Here is a 23108-nt window from a genome sequence, read left to right as displayed (position 1 = left end):
TACCCTGACAACCGCACTTCAGCAGCTGTCATGTGTAGAACCAGGATACGTTGTTAGAAGTACAGAGAGACTTCTTGGTGCTGCCGAAGCAATAATACACGACCTGATGGAGAAAGCATGCTTTGGTCGCACTCAGGACGACGATGAGGAGCAAGGAAACGAGCCCTCACATGGAAAAATATCCATGGCTTTTACGTGGTTACACTAAAAGCCATGTGTCTTTTGTTTTTATTCACTTTTATATGTTTTATACAAAAATGTACATTTTAGGTTTGTAGGATTACCACACTTAAAATGATCCTTTGTTAATCCTGTTTTATCCTGTCACGGTTAGGTACTGCAATGGGGGGTGCCAGCGCTCCAACGGCCTATTTCCCACCCCCCACTTCCTGCTCAGCCATGGCTGCTAATTGTTCATAAGTTTTTCCAAGACTGCGTACACGCGTGCGTTCCTGTGCTTTCCCCTTTCTTTTGTTCCTGGCTCAAACAATTGTTTAGAATATAGACTTTTCTGCGTGTGCAGTTTTTGCTGGTTGGTGTTCTTATATTTTTGGGTGGAAAAGCGTCATTTACATCCCAGGATGGATACCACCTTTAACCGTCAAGAGTTATTTAAAAATGATGCCTCTTTTCCTCACCAAAGCTGCATTCACTTTTCAATAAGCACAATCTTCCAACAACATGTCTTCATTGCATTATGAGTGACGAGCGTCAGACAGTACAGTGACATAAAAGTCTTTGCAGAAGTATGAAAGTGTGAAAGAAACGTTTGCCTTCCTTACTGTGTTACCAATGCTAACCAGGCTACATAGAAAATCAATACAAATAAATACATTGCTCAATCAAAAACTATGACAAGCAACTGCAGAATGAACTTGATCGGTAAATGAAATCATTTGCTGCTCAAATCTGCATAAAGACAGCTGAGGTAAGCACTGACAACTACTCTTGCCAAACTTGCTAAACTTTATTGATTTAATGCGGGAAATCCAAACATCCAGTAGCCTATAACATTCCAAATGTGGTATCATCAAAGAAAAAAAGCAGAACGTCAGTTAGCGTGTTTCATCCAAAATGTAGCCTCAGTTTGCGTACAATATGCCACACTTCATGTTCACAAAACATCCGTGTTAGCGTCATGCGCTTGCTAACAGAATGGCAACCGGGGAGGTCAGCTACGTCGCCCGTCTGTGATGTCAGCAGCAAAAACTGACTGTTGAAATGGCTTAGGTTGTGAGTCGGGACCTTCTGGAATGAATTGACGACGCTAACCAAGTTTCCACTGTGATGTAGAAATACATTGACATTTAAAGGGACTGTTTGACATCACCCACGGCTAGCATCCAGTAAAATACTTCCACAGTTAGCGCCCTCTAGCGACGCTTGCAAACAGTCCCTTTCTAGGGGTTAGGTAGGAGAAGTACACGCAAATAGTAAACGTTAGCATATGCGCTAAGTGTCATCAGCCTATGGCAGCTGTTGAAAAAGCAATCCTAACACGTGCGGTTCAAGTATCAGTAGACACAACTGGATCAGACCAGCCGATATCAATGATACCAAACACGTAGAATATTACACACATGAAAAGCCACACGGTTAATTGAATAAAGAAAACTCATCTAGCCATCTCCTCATGCTAGCATCAGTCCCATACCGATACTGCCTGGTATCGATAATATCACCTCCATCTAGTTTACATGGGATGGATGAGGAAGCCGCTGAACATGCTTTGTATGGTGTAACTCTGGACTGTGCTCTTATAAGCCTCGACATACACGGTGTCTCCACTCTCCAGTTGCATCACCAAGCTGCTGGTCTCACTGCCGTGGTATCCTGCAGTGGGGTTAAACAGCTGGCTCATTTTCTCCTCATTCTTATACACATTCAGGTTAATGTCCCCCCCATGCGTGTGGATGGTGACGGTGAAGAAGTAGAGGCCCCCAATGCGTGCTGTGAAAATGCCTGCAGGGGACAATCACACCTTTGTTAGCGCCCCCCAGTGGTGCTGATTCAAAAAGCTAACGCGCTATCTAGAAATGCTATGCTAGTTAGCCGTGACGTCGCACCTGTGGTCTTGTTATAGTCGTCACCCACGTTGGTCTGCACTTCAGAGAAGATCACCTTCTCCCCACTACTGAAGTTATTCTCATGTTTGATCATTGCTGAGAACACCACCGGACTGGCTGCAAAATGACACGTCAGGGGTCAGGTCAAAGGTCAATGGTGACCTTTAGTCTTTCTGACCTACCTGCCACTTCCAGCTTGGTCACACGGGTGGTGGGACCCTGCAAGAGGACACAAAGGAGGAAATAATGCTTGGTTTCCACCAGATCTTTCAGCTCTTCTTCATAAGCGCCACCTTGCATGGGCTAAGGCGAGAAAAAGTAACTCAGATTCTGACTTGTTGGCTTTTAGACATTTAAGAAATTCTTGCACTGTAAATATTCAAAAAGCTAAAGCTGACTATTATATGTCTCAGACTTCAGAGAATCTGAGTAACCCACAAAAGTTCTAGAAGTCTATAAATTCATTGGAAGTCATGGTGGTGCTGAGCTTCCTCAATGCATTTGAAAAGATGCACATTTCATTATGGACAAGTTGAAATGCTTGATTGGTTCACCCAGCATTTTGTCTCCTCTGGCTTTTTGTTTGAAACATTCAACCTAAATACCAATTGCTCTTTAGACAGTAATGTATATTGTCAAGGGCGGTCTTTCAATTTTATCCCCATCATGGAAGATGAGGTGCTGAAGGCACTGAAGCTTTTAGATGTAACAAAATCAGCAGGTCCCGGCAAAATTGAGCCTTACTATTTGAAACTCGCTGCAAACATTTTTGCCAAGCCATTGACATATATTTTTTAATCTTTGCTTGTTCACTTGTGAAATCCCGAGTATTTGGAAAACTGCTTATGTACACTCGCTACTTCAGGGAGTGATGCAAGCACATTCAATCACTACAGGCCTATTTCCAAATACAGTACAACCTCTGCTGCTCTTAAAGTGATTAATGGCTTTATTGAATATAAGACCAAAAACACTGTGCAGCTCTCTTTGTTGACCTTTCAAAAGCATTTGATACTGTGGATCATCTTATTTTAAAACACCCGATTAGTGTTGGCCTGTGAAAAAGTGTCAAATGGTTTGGCAATTATCTTTGTGATCGATACGAGTGTGTACAGGCTGAGGGGTATACATCAGCTCTACTGAAAGTGTCTAAAGGTGTACCGCAAGGTTCTGTTTTGGGACCACTTTGGTTTATTTTATATATTGATGTTGATAAAACTGTTAGATGCAAAGTTTCATTTCTATGCTGATGACACGGTCCTATACTGTGCAGGAACTACACCTACTCAGGCTATTTTTAACTTGCAGAAAGCTTCAGAAATGCAGAAATGTGCTTCAGAAATGCCTCGTTGACTTAAAACTTCTCTTAAATGCAGAGAAGACTAAAGTCATGTTGTTTACAAATGCTTGGAAATCTAATTGAAAAAATCTGCCTAATATTACAACACTACAAGGTTCTCCTGTTGAACGTGTGTCAACCTATAAGTACCTTGGATTTTTGCTTGATGAAGCACTTTCTTTTGCCCCTCATATTCAGCAGCTGGCAAAAAAATTAAAATTAAAATTGGGTTTCCTTTTCAGGATAAAATCATGCCTTTCTTTCGCTGCCGAGAAGAGGTTGGTTGGTCTGCAGCATTCTTATCAATGTTGGATTATGGTGACATTTTATACATGCATGCGCCACCTAAGGCCTTACATGCCCTTGATAGTGTTTACCACGGTGCTTTGAGCTTCATTACGAACCTAAAATCCTTCACACATCATTGTGTTCTTATCATGTTGGCTGGTCTTCCTTGTCTTTACGCAGGCTGAAACATTGGTACCTCTTTGTGTATAAAGCTATGCTGCCTAGGTATATATGTGTTTATATTTTGTATATAAAGCTATGCTGCCTAGGTATATATGTGTTTATATTTTGTATATAAAGCTATGCTGCCTAGGTACTGTATATATGTGTTTATATTTTGTATATAATTTACAATTTACTCTTTTGAGAGACTTAAATGTTTGGGTTGAAAAGTTATGCTGTAAATGCTTCGCCTGATTACTTTTATTACCTTGTATTTTTATTGTTTTATTTTTTATTATGTGTGTATGAATGTCTGATGTAACTTGTAAATTGTGCTGCCTCTCGGCCACGTCACTCTTGAAAAAGAGATTTTTAATCTCAATGAGGTTCTCCTGGTTAAATAAAGGATAAATAAAAATGTCGTGGGTCACTGTGCTCAAGTACCGTCCATGTATGTCAGGGGTGTCCAAAGTGCGGCCAGGGGGCCGTTTGGGGACTACCCCATCAAAAATGGAAAAATCGTGAAGAAAATGAGAAAGAAAAGGTCGTAATTCAACAAGAATAATGTTGTAATATGAGGAAAAATAACGCATAAAGTTCAAATATTGTAATATTAATCATACTTAATAGTAAGTTGTAGTATGATGAAAAAAAACTAAATTGTCATTTTTGGAAAATTATGTTGGGCTACATCATGAGAACTAATTTTACAAGGATTAGCTCACAATATTATAAAAAAAAATAGTCATTTTAGAAGCATGAAGTGGAAATATTATGTTTTCTTTTTACAGTTTTAATATGATACAAAAAGATGTCATTTTTGGAAAATTAGGATGTGGAAAGAAAATATTATGGGAACAGCAACAATGGAAAAAAACACAATTTTCTGACAATAAAGTCCAAATATGAAAAGAAAACAGTCATATTCCAACAAAATACTAACACTTGATGGGAATTGTGAGGAAACTTGTACAATTTGTTGTGGATGTGAACAAGTCTAGAATTTAAATCAAATATTTTTAAGAATTGGATGTCATTTTAAAATGTTTGTAACATTACAAAATAAAGAAAACAAAGCTGAAATTTTTGGAAAATTAGGTTGCGGAAAATGAAAATAAAATGAAAATATTTTGCCAATTACAGGAGAGAAAAATCGTTGCCAAAATGCTGTCATTTTAAAACAATAAAATTGTAAAATGAGGAAAAATAATGTCATTTTAGTTGTTGAAATTACAGAATAACTATCAGAAATAAAAGTCAAGTCGAGAACATTTTTCTGACAAAAGTCAAGAGAAAATCCTATTTCAACTCCATAAGCATAGATTTGAATTCAAGCTGTGTGGGAGTAAGTCAAACAATTATGGGTTGAAATACACTCCTGATCAAAATCTTAGTTGAAAAAGTGCTAGAATTTGCATTTTGCACATTTGGATCTTAATAAGTTTTTAAGTAGAGCTACAATCTGCAAAAGCAAGAAGGGGGGGTGAGACAAAAACATTTGGAACTTGTCATTTAACCAAAACAACTGAATTAGGCAGTTTATCAGCTGATCAAAAGTGTAAGACCACAGGCTATTGTATTTGTACTTTATTTATCCCACAGCGGGGAAATTTACTATAAAAGCCCAAATGTTGATGTAGTGTCATCATTCCCACTGTCATGCCCTCCTGATGCTAAAGCTAAGAAGCTTTCTCTTTTTCAACGTGGTGGGATTGTGGAGCTGCATAAGCAAGGCCTCTCGCAGCGTGCCATGGCTGCTGAGGTTGGGAGCAGGAAATCAGTCATTCTAAATTTTCTGAAAGATCCTGAGCATTATGGAACAAAAAAGTCAAGTGGTAGACCCACTTTTTGTCTCACTCCCCCTTCTTGTTTTTGCATATTGTGGCTCTACTTAAAACCTCAGTAAGATCCAAATGTGCAAAATGCAAAATCTAGCAAGTTTTCAACTGCTCCTAAGATTTGGATCAGGAGTGTATGTAGAAAATTTAAATACATTAAAAGCTGAGATGCACTTATTCTTTCAATGTGCAGTGGCGTTAAAAGTGTTTTGCCCCAACCTGATTTATTTTGCATGTTTGGTCACACTTTTGGTTCAGATCATCAAACAAATTGAAATATTAGCCAATGACAACACAACCCATCACAAAAGACCCCACAACAACATCTTAAGAACTGCAGGCCTCACTTGCCTCAGTTAAGGTCAGTGTTCGTGACTCCATAAGAATGAAAAAGAACATGATAGCAACAATAAAATATGGTGGTGGTAGTGTGATGGTCTTCAGGACCTGGAAGACTTGCTGTGATAAATGGAAGCATGAATTCTGCTGAAGGAGAATGTTGGTGACCTCAAGCTGAAAGCAACTTGGGTTCTGCAGCAGGACAATGATCCAAAACACACCAGCAAGTCCACCTCTGAATGGCTGAAGACTTTGGAGCGGCCTAGTCCAAGTCCTGACCTGAATCCTATTGAGATGCTGTGGCATGACCTTCAAAAGGAAAAGACTCCAATGTGGCTGAATGACAACAATTGTGCAAAATTCCTCCCCAGCGCTGGAAGAGACTCATTGCAAGTTATCACAAACGCTCGATTGCAGTTGTTGCTGCTAAGGGGGGCCCAACCAGTTATTAGCTTTAGGGAGCCATCACTTTTTCACACAGGGACATGTAGCTTTGGATTTGTTTTCTCCTTTCATACAAAAACTGCCTTTTGTGCTCAGTTGTGTTGTCACTGACTAATATTTACATTTGTTTGGTGATCTGAAACATTTAAGTGACCAGCAAGGGGGCTAACACTTTTTCACACCACTGTAGATCACTTCTGGCATGCTAAATATCCCAAATGTGGTCACATTGTGCAGGTGTTGTGGGTCACTCTGCTCAAGCAGTGTCTCTATATGCAAATTAAGTATCCAGGTGTGTTCTTACCGTCACTTGCTCCTTTTTCACTGGCTCATTTTTCTCTTTTTCAAGGGCATCCACACGCGCCGTCAGAACCTGCAGGTGAACATGTTGTGGGTCATTCGACTCAAGCAGTGTCTGTATGCAAATTTAGTATCCTGCTGTGGTCTTTTTACCTCAACTTGCGCAATTTTTGCTACACCATCAATCTTCAGAAGTGTGGTCAGATTCTGCATGGTTGCTGCTTGTATTTCAACCGTACGGGTCACATTCTGCACAAAGACACGCTTTGGGTAAATACTCAGCACTCGCTTGTCCACGTGTGTAAAAATAGCATCCAGGCGTGTTTTACCTCAATGTGGACGATAGCTGCTGTTCTTTCATCAAGATCATCCACACGTGTCACCCGGTTCTTCAAGAGGGTCTGGGGTCAGTACCATGCATGCACATGAAGCAGCCATGTGTGGTCTTACCTTCAACTCATTGATGTCCTGTTTCATGGTTGTCAGTTCCTGTAGGAGGTTCTGTTCTGGGGTCAGTACCATACATGCACATGAAGTAGCCATGTGTGGTCTTACCTTCAACTCATTGATGTCCTGTTTCATGGTTGTCAGTTCCTTTAGGAGGTTCTGGTCTGGGGCATCAGTGGCCTGGATGCTTTGTGCCACGGCGACGGAGTCCCACGGCCAAGACAGGTTAGGCCACTGCCAGGCCATCGCCACGACGATCAAGACGAGTGGAGTGACCAAGAAGAAGCCCGGGTGGATGGTGTTTTGTGGCTTCTTCTTGCGGCCATGTGGGCCTTTCACCTTCCTCTGCATGTCGCAAGTTCTTCTGTGATCTGGGAACTGATCAGAAAGTTATTTCCAGTCCATAATCTGGAATTACCACTCAGGCTAAACATTTTAGTCCTCAGTCAGTCATAAGTATTGGGTCCCAACTTTTTGCAGCAAGGCCCACATAGTGAAAATTCAAAGGAGGCAAGGTGATGCTGCTAAGGAGTTCTATATACAGTAGACGCCCCTACAACGTAAATAATCCATTCCGAGAATCTTTATGTTATAGGGTTTTTATGTTATACAAAGCGTAAAATACATGTAAATAGGCTAATCCGTTCCAAGATCTTCCCAAACTCACCCCTTTGGCCCTTCAAAATATTCAAAGTCCACCAAATATGGTGGCAAAATATAAGAAAACGTTAGCATAAACATAGTAGAGTAACATTCCAATGTAAAATAAGGTAATAAATAAGATTATTGTAAATGAATAAAACTGAAAAACAAAAACTATTACCGTTCACGAGATGTCTTGATCAGGAGCACGCAAGTAGAGAGTAAGAGGGGGAGGAGGACTAGCCTGAGTCGAAACACGACTCAGAGTCAGTTAGAGTCAGCTGGTCTCACAGACAAACGCACACGCACTACATGATAATGCTGTGTGCAAAAAAGTTAGTTTAAGGGCGACTATGAAGATGAAGGAGGTTGAAGGGACAAGCCTGTCTCACACAAACACATGGACGTGCTGTATGAGTCAGCCAATGAGATGAGAGCGTAGGCGGTGCTCCGATAATCAGCCAATGGGATGAGAGCGGAGTCGGTGCCCCGATAATCAGCCAATGAGATGAGAGCGGACGCGGTGCCCCGATAATCAGCCAATGAGATGAGAGCGTAGGTCAGGGGCGTCAAACTCGTGCCATGGAGGGCCGAGACACTGCAGGTTTTCTTTCCAGCTAGTCACTAAAGCAGGTGATTTTAATGATCAACACCTTCAGTTTGAGGGAAGGAGCTCATCAATTAAATCACCTGCTGAAGAAACTGGTTGGAGAGAAAACCTGCAGGCCCTCCAGGGCACGAGTGTGACACATGTGGCATAGGTGGTGCCCCGATAATCAGCCAATGAGATGAGAGCGTAGGCGGTGTTCCCCCGATAATCAGCCAATGAGAGTGTGAAGCGTCAGAATTTCTGGATCATTTCCTGCTTGGTTTCTATTGACAACTTTTCCCTTTTTTTCTTATCACTTCCACTTGGTTTAGGCCCCATGATTACGGTAATTGTAACACAAAGAAAAGTAAAAACATTTCAGAGATTTCAATGAGTGCAAACTAGTTTAAGGGCGACTACGATGAGGAAGAGAGGTTGAAGGGAGCAGCATGTCTCACACAAAAACACAGATGTGCTGGATAAGTCAGCCAATGAGATGAGAGTGTAGGCGGTGCCCTGATAATCAGCCAATGAATTGAGAGCAGAGGCCGTGCCCTGATAATCAGCCAATGAGAGTGTGGCTGAGAGTGTGAAGCATCAGAAGGCGTCACCAAGCGCTAAACAAATCGAATTTCTGAACTTGCACCGACTTGACGCTTTACGTTATATGGAATTTCGTCAGTAATACGATGCAAAAACTTTACATAAATTCTTTACATTCAGTGGAATTTACATAAAAGGAGGTTTACGTTATGCGAGGTACTACTGTACATCTGCTTTAGGTGAACAAACATTGTCCCCAAATACTTCAGCTTTCTCCTTCAATGATCTTTGTCAGTAGTGAGGTCATGACTTTATTGCCCTAACATTTGACTTTATTCTCTCATGACTAACTTGTAGTTTGCTTCTCATAAAATGACAGTTTCCTTTCATGAGTTGATTCTCCTAAAATTGCAACTTTTGTCTCTTAACAGTCCAGTGAGGTTCATGTGGCCCATCACACATGAAACGAGCCAACTCTGGTCTGGAAAAAAAAGAGCTGTTTGGATTTTCCCTCTTAATATCTTGACTTTAATCTTGTGAAACTGCAGCTGTTTTGTTGACTTCTGCTGTTTTTCTTCTAAATCTTGCAAATGGTCTCATACCATGACTTTAATCAAGTCCTATGTCAAATGGGAACCATTTTCCAAAAAGTCAAGGATTCACTGGCAGATGTGCAGCTTGTTCCAGTCAACAGCGTATTTTCCCAGAAATACCAGTTCGACTTACCAGTTGGCTGTGAGGTCTTCTCTGGGGCTTCCAATCGCTTGTGCCGTGTCTGCTTCTCCTGCAACTCACAACCAGCAAATGTATATATTCTTCATATCAAGCATGTCATGGAGTCAATCAAAAGCAATGAAAGGATGCATCACAGTCATGAAAGTCATAAAGGCGACGTGTCATGTGGCATCATCATCGTCATCATCTTTAATCCTATTAGCGATGGCGTCAGGTGTTTATGAACAAGATGTTTCCAGGTAACTCCCAAGCCACCATGGAAAGTGAATGAAAACAGTCCACAGCAAGCATATTACAGTATATTTCATATCCTGCAGCGTATTAAGTCACGTGGGGGCCCAAGGCAAAGCCAGCCCTCCACATCCTTGTACCGCACTGACCATCGTTTTATTCTCATCTTTTTCCCTGCTTCTGCAGAATGAGCTAGCTGACTATTTGATGGAAGGAGGGATGTTTACTTCTTGACGTAGGCTGCCTAGACATGAACTAACACTTTACACTCCTATTACCAATCTAGTGGACGTTACAAGAGAAAATAAGACATGTAAGACATTAAACAACTGTTAAGGACCTTCTAAATGCACTTTTTAACATGATTAGAGCCCTCTGGACATGACATAACACCCCTATAAGTCACCTTTACACTCCTATTACCCAATATGGTAGACATAATAAGAGAAAATAAGACATATAGGTCATAGTAAACCTCTTTACCACCTTCTAAATACGCATTTTAAATGGATCATGAAGTAGATACAAGCAACATGAATAAAATGAAAGAGCCACTCTGAAGACATACTAACCACTCCAGAAGACATTGACAGACTTTTCCAAGAGTACTATCACACAACCTACATCAGCAAAAGGAGAGGAAATGAAGGGTTTTCTGGAGGGGCTACACCTCCCCTCAATAGGGACCAGACAGAATGATAGACTTACGGCCCAAATGACAACAAAGGAGGTGAAAGAGGCAATAAACACCCTCAAAAATCCTAAGTCACCGGGAAGTGATGTGTTTCCAGCAGAGTGGTATAAGATGTTTCTAGAAGAGCTAACTCTGGTCCTCCTCTCCTCCTTCAATGGGACCCTCCACACCAATAAAATACCTCCCTCATGGGCTGAGGCCATAATGACAGTAATACCAAAACACTGCGCATCGTTTGCATCATAAAAACGCCTCCTCCAAAAAAATCAGAGCTCACAAATGGCCTCCCGCTGCATCCCTGTGCATTGTCACCTGTCCATTCCATCCTGTGTATGTGATGAAGACGCTCACGTCTTCTTCTGCTGTGGAACACACACGCAAAACACGATGGCCACGGCGCTCCGTCACGGAAGAAGATGCGAGCGTTCTTGTGTGGAAGAATGGACAGGCGACGGTGTGCAGGGAAATGGCGGGAGGCCATTTGTGAGCTCTGATTTTTTTCAAGTAGGCATTTTTGTGATGAAAATGTGTTCCTCTTCTGAATGCATGTTGTTTGAGAAGCCAAACTCCTTACTTGTGTAACCCAGCCACCACCCACGACTAACTTCGTTCTTCATCACCAAAATCCCACCAGAACTGGACTGAGGAGACCAAGTGGGGGGTAAGTCGCTGCTGATGTACTACACTGCTGATGGGGATGTCATACAACTTCATGGCAAAAATTCAATATTATCCCTTCAAGAAAAAATTCAGGCCACAATTTTGCCTCGGTTTGCGTACATTCCCCAGTTAGCGTCCAATATGTCTTTAAAAACATAAAAGTGATGTTGAAATGAGCAAATAAAACTTATTCTTAGCTGGATTTGCTCATATTGGGACATTTTGAGTCTCATAACAAGCTTGTGATTCTCCAAAGTAGTATTTTTACCCTCAGAAGTAGTATTTTATTTCTACCTTCATTCCTCCCAGGAAAAGGTTCCCTCTAAAAACAAGTTTAAAAGAACTTCATGCAAGATATTTTTGCTTTTAATAAGTACAAAATCTGCCAATGGAAGAAGTCAAAATTGCCTTAGTGGGATATTTAGAAATAAGACATTATATTTAAGCTTTAAAACATAAAGTTGATCTTAAAATGAGCCAAGAAAACTCATTCTTATCTATATTTACTAGTATTGTCAAGTTTTGTGTCTCACAGCAATCTTGTGATGCTCAAAGCAGTATTTTACCCTCAGAAGCATTTTTTAACCTTCCTTTCTTCCTTCCTTGTCACGCTCTTCATCCATCCATCCATTTTCTATACCGCTTCTCATTAGGGTCGTGGGGGTATGCTGGAGCCTATCCCAGATGACTTTGGGCGACAGGTGGGGTACACCCTGGACTGGTGTCCAGCCAATGGCAGGGCACATATAGACAAACACTCACATTCATACCTATGGACAATTTAGAGTCTTCAATGAAGCTAACATGCATGTTTTGGAATGTGGGAGGAAACTGGAGTACCCGGAGAAAACACCCTCTTCACTTTAAATATATTTAATGCATATTTTCACAGTTAAGAGCATAAAAAAATGATATACGACCCCTAGCCACCTTTACAGCCCTGTTATTCATTGTTTACAGCACATTGTGTAACTCTTATGCCGCAGGGACTCGAGACGGCCGCTAGCTAGCAAGCTACAGAGCTAACCAGCCTGAAATGTATTTTTTCTCAACTTACGAAACCCCAAAATGACCACTTCCACACCGAATGGGAGGATAACTTTTTTCAGTCTATCATGTGGGACATGCCCTGACTTCATGCTTTGCTAAGGTCATGTAATGTAAGATAATGGCTCATCAATGTTTAGTGTCATTACTGCCACCTAGTGACCAGAATACTACATACTGTATGGCTTGTATTTCAATATGTTTGAGTAATAATAGACCACAGTCTACCACTGTTTCACTCTAGTCGTTACTTCCTGAACCATAAAGAGTGGACGGTTAGAGCAGTACATTTGCTCACTTGAACTTTATTCCAAACTTACAGCGGTCACCATTCGCACATGTACATAGCCTGACTGACTTCCTCACACCAAACATTCCCCTTGCAACGTGTGCTAAATATAAACATTCCCATTACAGTCCTATTGTAACATCCTTTCTCTTTTTTTTCTTTTCCTCTTACAGTACATCCCAAAACATAGCAATTGTAATAATCACAGAAACTTAAAGAATGCACACACATTGCAAAACATATCCCATTATGAAATTCAACTTTCTTTTGTATATTTTAAATCAACACACAACGTAATGGAAAATGACTCTAACATATTTCTTTCCCCAGCTATTCTAGTGAATGGTCATTCTACACAGAGACTTGCATCAAATTCTCTTTCCCTTTTTTTTTTTTTCTTTTTTCCAAGAACAAAAGAACATGTACTAATAAGACAAACCATTACATATAAAGTCACTGTGAATAATCCTTAAGGTAGTATGGACGAATAACTCTCCGACCCGACCTGGTCACAGTAACGGAACGATCCCCTCCGCGCTGCTGACTCATCCGATTGGATGTGTCCTCACCCGGTCCTGCACGTGGAGGTGTGGCAGGTGCGTGGTTGATCCGGAGGTGTCGGCGGTTCCTCCGCAGGACTCCACCTGACTCCACTTCCACTTCATAAGATCTTGGACTCACAGCCTTCACCACCTTGGCTGCCTTCCAGACCTTACATGACTCAAAAGGCTGGACTCTCACACTGTCACCACTCTTGAGACAGTCCAGGTCCCTTACTGAGTGGTTGTAGTATCTCTGTTGTCTCCGGCTGTTAACTTAAACAGATCCGTTCCAACTTTGGCCCATGGTCTATACACCATATCATGGGTGTATAGTGTCTCTCTCTCATTGCTGAGCTGTTCATGCCACACACGATCCGCCGATACTTTGTTTGGACTCTACCAACTTGGCGAAGACGTGGAAATGTTGGAAAGAGGAGTTTATTCTGTACATGGACCTGACTATGCTGGATGCAGAGGAGTCTACAAAAGCTAAGCTTTTCTATGACCTCATTGGCGAGAGCGGGAGGGAGTAGCTAAACACGCTAGAGAGCGGCAGTGCATCCGCGAGGAGGAGCGTTGCTGTTTGATGGACACTGCTACCCTAAACTGAATGAGACATTGGAAAGGTACACATTTTTTGTACGGAATCAGGGACTGGAAGAAAATATTGCAAAGTATGTCACTGGATTGAAAGTTTTGGCCAGCACCTGCAATTTTGGAGACATAAAAGAGATTTCCCTGCTGTCCGACAGGAGCCCGTGCGATTCCTGCTGACGCGGCCTGCTGGCCGCATTAGCTCCGGACTAGCAACTCGCTTCCTGCCATCCTGTTCCTGTGCTGACATCGACGTCTCCCCGCTGGTACAGCCACCACTGAGCCTTCGGCCCTCATCACCAAGACCCAACAACTGCCAGTTGACTTCTGCCTTCATCGCCGAGTCTTGACAACCGCCATCACGGACGTTGCTAGCGACGCTAACGTTAGCTGCAAGGGCCACCACAGGGCCTTCACTGCTGCGACCTGCCGGTTGCTGCCGGGTTCCATCTCTCACCACCAGGAACACAGCCGCAATCACCAGCCTAGGCTGCAACTGACAAAGACCGAGAAATATGGCTACCAAAAGGGACATGGAGGAACTAAAAAGGTCAAACGAAGAACTAAGGAAGTCTGTGGAATTGATGAGTCTCCGTGGAAGAAGTCAAAAGTAAGCAAGGCACATTAATTAATGATGCAGGAGATCAAAGAGCTGAAGAAACAAAATGAGGAGAAAGATGTCTTAATTGCGGCAAGGTAAGATGCTTAAAGGAACAAATGTTTACCTTAATGAACACCTGACCAAAAACAATGCGGAAATAGCAAAGAGAGCTAGATTTCTACGGAAAGAAAAAAAAAATACAACCAATCTGGACCTCCAACTGCAAAATTTACATAAAGTTAAACGGAACACCAGAACAAGCAAAAGTATTAATGGTCAGGAGTCTGAAGGATCTGGACAAACTAATATAATACAACTGTTTTATTTTATTTATACGATGATGGTAGCTGGTTAACACATGTGGACAACAAACTACTACATTTCATAACATATTGGAGGAGGACATAGACCCAGACACAAACTTCTTTTCTCATATCACAAATGACCGTTGCTACTGTACAGATGAACAAATACAATGACAACTTTCATATAGGCAATAAGTCATTCACATTAATAATAGAAGTATTATAATAACATCAGACAATACCTGAGTCTATTTAAGGAACCCTTTAAAATAATCGCTATTTCAGAAACTTGGATTAATGACGACAAAGGCGTGGACTTTGAGCTGGAAGGTTATGACGTGAACTGCGTCAGTAGGAACAACAAAAGTGGAGGAGGAGTGGCTGTGGAAGTGGATGCAAATCTGAACTATAAAGTGGTAAAGAACATGTCATTTGCTATCCATAACATTCTAGAATGCATAACTATTGAAATCAGTAAAGAGAAAAGTAAAAATGTACTAATAAGTTGTATAAATAGAACTCCTAAGTCGAGCATTGAAATATTTGAGGATTGGATCAAAGCAACAATCACAGACATTAGCCAAAAAATAATCTTTGTATGTGGAGACTCGACCTTCTAAATTCAAATAAGCAAAACAGAATAGATAACTTTATAGATACAATGAACAGTTTAAGTCTTTATCCTAAAATCACCAGGCCAAGTAGGATTACAGATCATTGCGAAACATGAATTGATAACATATTCACCAATGGTTTCCATAACAACACCACGAGTGGACTGCTAATTTCTGATATTACTGACCATCTTTCTTTATAATGAAAACTATAAACAGAGAAAGAAGGACGATATCAGAACATTCAAAAGATCACATACAGAGGAAAGTATTAGTGCCTTTAGGAAAGATTTGGAAAAACAAAGATGGGAGTGCGTATATAGCGAGAATGATGTGAACGAGGCGTACAAAAACACTCTTAATGTTTACATGAAGTACTATAACAGACATTGTCCACTGAGAGAAGTATCTAATCAGCAAAGGCAGAGAAATCAGCCGTGGAAGCAGACTACCCTCACTATTTCATAGATGGACATGATAAATATGATAATATCAATCAGGTAGTGGAAGTTCAACAACTACTTCGTAAATATTGGACCGGAACTGGAAACAAAGATCCCAAATGACCCCCCAGTAGAGGAAAGGAATCCCAACTCCATGTTCCTCACTAACGTCACACAAAAGGAAATCATTGATATTGTCAATAAATTCAAAGCCAAAACATCAACCGATTGCAATGGAATAGAAATGGAAACAATAAAAAAGGATTATAAATGAGATTGCACAACCGCTAATGTACCTTAGCAACCTATCATTCCAGACAGGTCAATTCCCAAACAAAATGAAAATAGCTAAAGTAGTTCCAATCTTTAAAAATGGAAACAAACATCAATTCATAAATTACCAACCGGTGTCCTTATTGACACAATTTTCCAAAATCATTGAAAAAATATTTAATAACAGGTTGGACAATTTCATAAATAAAAATGAGTTACTAGCGGACACGTCTGTGTAGGCTCTCAGTCGTACAGGAGTTGTCCATCGAGGAAAAGGCTTCTTGAGACGTCATCTGTACTTCTGTGAAGAAGGTGTCGGACGTTTCGCTCCTCATCCGAAGAGCTTCGTCAGCGAACTAATAAGTGCTGGTAGCCTAGGCCTTAAATACAGTAAGAGTGGTCCCCAATGTAGTGCTCTTTGCATTCCTCATCTTTACAGTGGATGGAATAGACCACATTGCTCTGTTTTTGGGTTGGAGCCTTGTCTTTAGGATGCACTCATTTTTGTCTCAGGGTATTTACTGGTTTGAAATAGGTACCTATCTATAGGTTCCTACCTATAGGTTCCTACCTATAGGTTCCTACCTATTTCAAACCAGTAAATACCCTGGTAGTAAAGAGGTAGTAAAGAGGAGTAAAGGAAGCTATTTTTGTCAAACAACAGAAGCCATCATTGAATCGGAATGGTGGTTTGAGGTTTAATTTGAAATAGGTACCTACCTATAGGTTCCTACCTATAGGTTCCTACCTATTTCAAACCAGTAAATACCCTGAGACAAAAATGAGTGCATCCTAAAGACAAGGCTCCAACCCAAAAACAGAGCAATGTGGTCTATTCCATCCACTGTAAAGATGAGGAATGCAAAGAGCACTACATTGGGGAAACTAAGCAAATGCTCCAAAAAAGGCTTTATCAACATCGCAGGGACAATTCTAGTGGTCCTCAATCAGCAGTACATCTACACCTTAAAGCTACCAATCACTCTTTTGAGGACAGCGAGGTAGGACAGCAAGATTTTGGCCAAAGAAAACAGATGGTTTGAAAGAGGAGTAAAGGAAGCTATTTTTGTCAAACAACAGAACCCATCATTGAATCGGAATGGTGGTTTGAGGTTTAATTTGGACCCTGTGTTCAGCAGGTTACTGAGACCAAAACCCACAGCTCTTAGTCTTGCAAATGGGGCGAAGCCAGGGCCGAGCCAGAACAATAGATGCTAACGAGCCAGTATCAGAGTCGTTCATACCCACTTCAGGGAGCGACACTTCCCTTTTATCGGAGGTGTTAATAGCAGGATAGGATTATACCACTACTCCGCCCAGGCTTAGTGTAAGGAACCAATAGGAGGAGGGTGTTGGCACACCAATTCCGCCCACTCTTACTGTATTTAAGGCCTAAGCTACCAGCACTTATTAGTTCGCTGACGAAGCTCTTCGTATGAGGAGCGAAACGTCTGACACTTTCTTCACAGTAGTACAGATGACGTCTCAAGAAGCCTTTTCCTCTTTACTAGCGGACAGTCAATACGGATACAGAAGTAACATTTCAACTTCCATGGTACTGATTGAAATTACAGAGGAAATGACCAATGCCATAGATCACAGAAAGTATTTATGGATTTAACAAAAGCCTTCGACACAATTAATCATGCTATTCTAATCACTAAACTAGAAAGGTATGGAATCAGAGGGTTAGTCTTGAATTGGGTTAAAAGCTACTTAGCTGACAGGAGGCAATATGTGAAGCTAGGAGAATATACGTTCGAGGAATTAAATATATCATGCGGTCAATCCTAGGACCAAAACTATTCAATCTATATATAAAGGACATCTGTAAAGTCCCGAGAGACCTAAAGCTAGTATTATTTGCAGACGATACAACCGCATTGTGTTCTGGAGAAAGCACACCAGAGCTAGTACAACAAATCACAGATGAACTAATAACACTAAAAAGATGCTTTGATAAAAACAGACGTGTAAAGTGAAGTGTAAAAAGGAAACGTATCAGCAAATACAAATTGATGGTGTAGACATTGACAGGGTGAACGAAAATACATTTCTCAGTGTTACAATAGACCAGAAGATGAACTGGAAATCTCACATTAAAAATTTAAAACATAAAGTGTCAAGAAACACCGTAATACTGAATAAAGTTAAATTTGTCCTTGACCAAAAAGCACGACTTAGCTGTACTGTTGACTGATATCAGCATATCTAACTTATTGTGTGGAGTTATGGGTAATAACTACAAAAGTACACTTCACTCACTAACTGTGCTACAAAAAGGTCACTCAGGATCATCCATAATGCTGCTTACAGAGAACACACAAACTCTTTATTTATAAAATCACAATTATTAACATTTACAGATCTAGTAAACTTTCAGACGGATAAAATTATGCATAAAGCAAACAATAACCTTCTACCGAAAAATGTAAAACAATTCTTATCAACAATATGATCTGAGGGGAAAATTTACCGTAAAGCACCGTGTATAAACCGCACTTTTTTCCACTGGTAAGAAGCAAAAAATCGGGGTGCGATTTGTACACGATGACAGGTCTGTGACCAGACGCAGAAATTGACGAGAAGTCCATTTTAGAATAGCCGTCTGTGGGTCAGACAGTTGCTTTGACTTTAGCGCCCTCTGCTGTACAGTTGCTGAAAATGCTAGTGTTGCAACTAACTTATCTGACTGCTGTGTGTATTTTCACACAGTGAAACGATCTCTATATACACTGAAGCTAACCTAAGCTTCCATTAAAACATTGCAAATGTAAAATACAATACAACGTTGGAGTTTATTCAAATTCACACTGAAGCAATGCTTAGTACCTTTATGCGTGTTGATTTGAGATGAAAGAGTTGGCAAGCATTTATGAACGAAAAGTTTTTTTTCCCTCGCCATGAGCCTGAAAATGGGGGTGCGGTTAATACACAGGTGCGGTTTATACACGGTGCTTTACGGTAACTTAAAACACTTCTATGCACGGACAACACATTTATTGTTATTAATGTTTCTTCTTTTATTGGTATTAATGTTTCTTCTGTTCTTATTCATTTTCTTGTGTTTTCTTTCTTTTTTGGGAGAATGAACACAACAAGAATTTCATTGCATAGTATAACTACCTGTCTTACTGTGACGTATGACAATAAAAAAACCTCCTAAATCTTGAATCTCTTGAAACACTGAAAACTTTCAGCATTTCTGGATGTGGAATCAAGTTGTGGAACGGATTGAGTCAGAAACTCAAACAAAGCACAACAATGAGCCATTTGAAGAACAAGTACAAGCAGTTGATGTTCACAAAATACAAAGAAGAAGAGACCTGAACTACTGTGTACATACAATACTACAGTATATCTAACCGCTACTACTTCATTGTGGAGAGTACATGGTGTGTACGCACTCATCATCCATCAAACACTCTTTCAAGCATTCTATCAGTTATTATTAAGTCTGTAGCTTCCTTTTAGTAAGTAAAAACCTTGGCTATGATTGCACTACATTGTCATGTAGACCTACAAAGTACACTTGGAAGAACAAGAGGTGAATAAATGTATTGCAACTGATGTGAAACTGATGAGGGGTAGGATTAAATAAGCTTTGCTTCTTCCTACTCCTTTTTGGACATGCAAAACTGTGAATTGTACTATGTGATGTGTTACTGTTTGACTCATATGCATGTTCAGGATGAATTAAAACCATGACCCATGAACCATATATAACCATGTATGAAGGGAAACCTGATCAGGTCATCTTTTTGCAATGCTATAGTTCATGGATGGTACATAGATTCCAATCCCCACCTTCCCTCCTTCACTTTTCCACCCATCTGTAGAAATATCTACATAAACCTGACATAGATGTGATGTTAGAGCAATAGGTCTATAGTTTAGTTCTCAGGATGCTTTGGATCCTTACCAGGTTTATTCAATGCTAATATTCATGCACCTTTCCAGTGTTTGGCTATTTTCCCTTCTTCCCATATCTTGTTCAATAAATATCATATTTCCTGGTAAGTTGTGGAACATAACATCAGTCAACATCAGGTCTTCTACTGTTGCAGTATCTTTACTTTTATTTCATCCTATTTGCAATTCATTCATATTCATTACAGCATCCATCACACTCTCCTCACCATCCTGTCTTAGGAACACATCCCTATGTTCTTTTAGCATCCTCTCTTTCCCTATTCTATGATGAGCATCCAGATGGTCTCCACTATGCACCCCCGCAAACTTTTTTCCCAACACACTTGCTTTTTCCTGATCAGTTCCAGCCATTGTTCCATTGTCTTCTAATGCAGGTATTTTAGCAGACACCTTTTTCCCACTCATCTTCTTCAACATTGACCATACGTCTCCTATCTTGATTTGCCTTCCAATGGCAGAGCAATAATCCCTCCATGCCTTTTCTTTACTGTTTTTAATTACTCTTCGGCTTCTGGTCATTGATGACATTTTCTTCACTGAGGTTCTTCCTTAACCTTCTTAGTGCGCTATTTCGCTCTTTTCCAGCTGTTGTGCACTTTTCATTCCACCATGGAACCATTTTCCTTTCCCTCCAACTGACTTCCAAGGTATACTTTTCATTGCTGCATCTATGATCTTATTTGTCATCTTAACTGTGCATTCCTCTATGCCTCCTTCCCTTGCCATTGAATTTGCTGCTTTGCTACATTCCTCCCTGAATTTTCCCCAAAGCACCACTTTTTCTGTCTTTTTCTGTCTATATCTACTTGGGTGTTTGTTGTCCAACTTCTGGGGAAATGATCAATGAAGTGACAGGATCAAAACGGTTGTGGAAGCTGCAGAACAATATTGAAACCTCAAGGACCTGAACAAACGTCTACATGAATGACCACCTGACAAAGCGCAACGCTGAGATTGCGAAGAAAGCACGTGATCTGAGGAAGCAAGGAAAGATCCAAGGAACATGGAGTGCAAACTGCAAAATCTTCATCAAAGCAAATGGAGGACCAGAGGCCAGAGTTCTTGTTGCCAAAGACATCAAGGACCTAGAAAGATATTGAGGTCTCCCAACATGGAGGAAAACAGCTTTAATATGCTACAAGAAGATCTACAATGGACACTTTTTACTTTACAGATCACAAACAATTCGAGAAGGAAAAAGATATTGATCCGGACTTACATTTTTTCTCTCACATTACAAACGACCGCCGTTATTATACGGAGGAGCAATACAACAACAGCTTCATCAACGACGACAAGTTATCCATCATACACATAAACAGCAGAAGCTTGTACGCAAACTTGACTAATATTAAACAATATTTGAATCAATTCAAAGAACCTTTCAAAGTAATAGCAATCTCACAAACTTGGATTCATGCTAACAAAGGAATGGACTTCGAGCTGGAAGGATATGAAATGACGTGTGCAAACAGGAACAATGCAAATGGAGGAGGTGTGGCCGTTTACGTGGACAAACATCTGAAGTACAAAATGGTAAAAATATGTCATTTGTCATTGATAACATTTTAGAATGTATAACCATTGAAATCTGTAAAGAAAAAAGCAAAAATGTGTTAATAAGTTGTGTGTACAGAACTCCAAAGTCAAAGATTGGAATGTTTGAGGATTGGATTAAGACAACGTTTACAGACATACAGGAGGTCAAAAAACTATTTTCATATGTGGAGACTTCAATATTGACCTCTTGAACTCACACAAGTGCAAGGAAATAGACGACTTCACAGATACAATGTATAGTTTGAGTTTATATCCTAAAATCATCAGACCAAGCAGAATAACAGACCACTGTGCCCCCCTCATCGACTTGGATAACAACACCATCAGTGGCCTGCTAATTAGTGACATCAGTGATCATCTTCCAGTGTTCACAATTTACAATGAACATTATAATAAAAGACAGGTGGAGGAAAAAAAGACTTTTCAGAGATTGCGTACAGAGGACAGCATCCGGGCCTTCAGGAAAGATCTAGAAGAACAGAGTTGGGAGAGGGTCTACAGTGCAACAGATGTGGATGAAGCATATGACAGCTTCCTTGGTACTTACATGGAGCTCTACCATAAGAACTGTCCCTGGCAAGAAAAGTCCAAGAAGCAAAAGAAAAACCAGCAGCCATGGATGACAAAAGGACTAAAAAACGTCTGTAAGAAGAAGAAGACATTATACAGGACATTTATCATTCAACAGACTAAAGAAGCAGAACAAAAGTATAAGACTTACAAGAATAAGCTGACAACTATCTTGAGAGCGTGTAAGAGGGAATATTATAGTCATGTACTTGATAAGAACAAAAATAACACGAGAGCAACTTGGGGCATCTTAAATAGTATTATAAAGAACAACATTAAGAAAGCAGACTAGCCTCACTATTTCATGGTTGGAAACACTAACAGGAAGGACATGAAGGAGGTAGTTGAAATGTTCAACCATTACTTTGTAAATATTGGACAAAAACTGGAAGAAGAAATTCCAAAACAAGACACAATTGATGACTGGAATGATATTATTGATAGGAATCTCAATTCTATGTTTCTCACTGCTGTAACCAAGAAGGAGATCTCTGACATTGTTAAACATTTTAAGGCAAAAACATCAACTGATTGTCATGGAATCGAAATGGAAACAGTTAAAAGGGTCATCAATGAGATCGCAGACCCGTTGACATATATCAGTAACTTATCATTTTAGACTGGAATATTTTCAAGCAAAATGAAAACAGCCAAGGTGGTTCCAATTTTCAAAAAAGGAGACAAACACCAATTTACAAATTATCAAACAGTTTCCTTGTTACCACAATTTTCTAAAATTGTGGAGAAGCTTTTTAATAATAGGTTGGACAAATTTATTAATAAGAATGAATTATTGGCTAGCAGTCAATATGGATACAGAGCCAACATTTCAACTTCTATGGCACTGATCGAAATTACGGAGGAAATCACAACTGCTGTAGACAACAGAAGATGCGCAGCAGCAGTATTCATGGATCTGACAAAAGCCTTCGATACAATTAATCACAATATTTTAATTTCAAAATTAGAAAGGTACGGAATTAGAGGATTAGTTTTGAATTGGGTTAAAAGCTACCTAGC

At 40.2% G+C, this 23108-nt stretch overlaps 1 protein-coding gene across 1 annotated transcript; it reads right to left on the bottom strand.

Annotated features, from left to right (window-relative positions):
- Positions 1-328: 328 nt before the first annotated feature.
- Positions 329-9785, bottom strand: LOC129182927 (uncharacterized). The gene is made up of 9 exons (XM_054779602.1): positions 9724-9785; positions 7332-7601; positions 7227-7277; positions 7106-7165; positions 6930-7025; positions 6781-6849; positions 2249-2285; positions 2067-2183; positions 329-1962 (listed from the first exon to the last, which is right to left on the bottom strand). The coding sequence occupies exons 2-9, from the start codon at positions 7572-7574 to the stop codon at positions 1694-1696; spliced, it is 942 nt and encodes a 313-aa protein (XP_054635577.1). The 5' UTR covers positions 7575-7601; positions 9724-9785; the 3' UTR covers positions 329-1693.
- Positions 9786-23108: the final 13323 nt, after the last annotated feature.

The sequence above is a fragment of the Dunckerocampus dactyliophorus genome, chromosome 6 (genome assembly GCF_027744805.1).
Source record: "Dunckerocampus dactyliophorus isolate RoL2022-P2 chromosome 6, RoL_Ddac_1.1, whole genome shotgun sequence".
NCBI lineage: Eukaryota > Metazoa > Chordata > Actinopteri > Syngnathiformes > Syngnathidae > Dunckerocampus > Dunckerocampus dactyliophorus.
The sequence above is the reverse complement of the archived record's forward strand: the minus strand, read 5'-3'. Positions and strand labels throughout refer to the sequence as shown.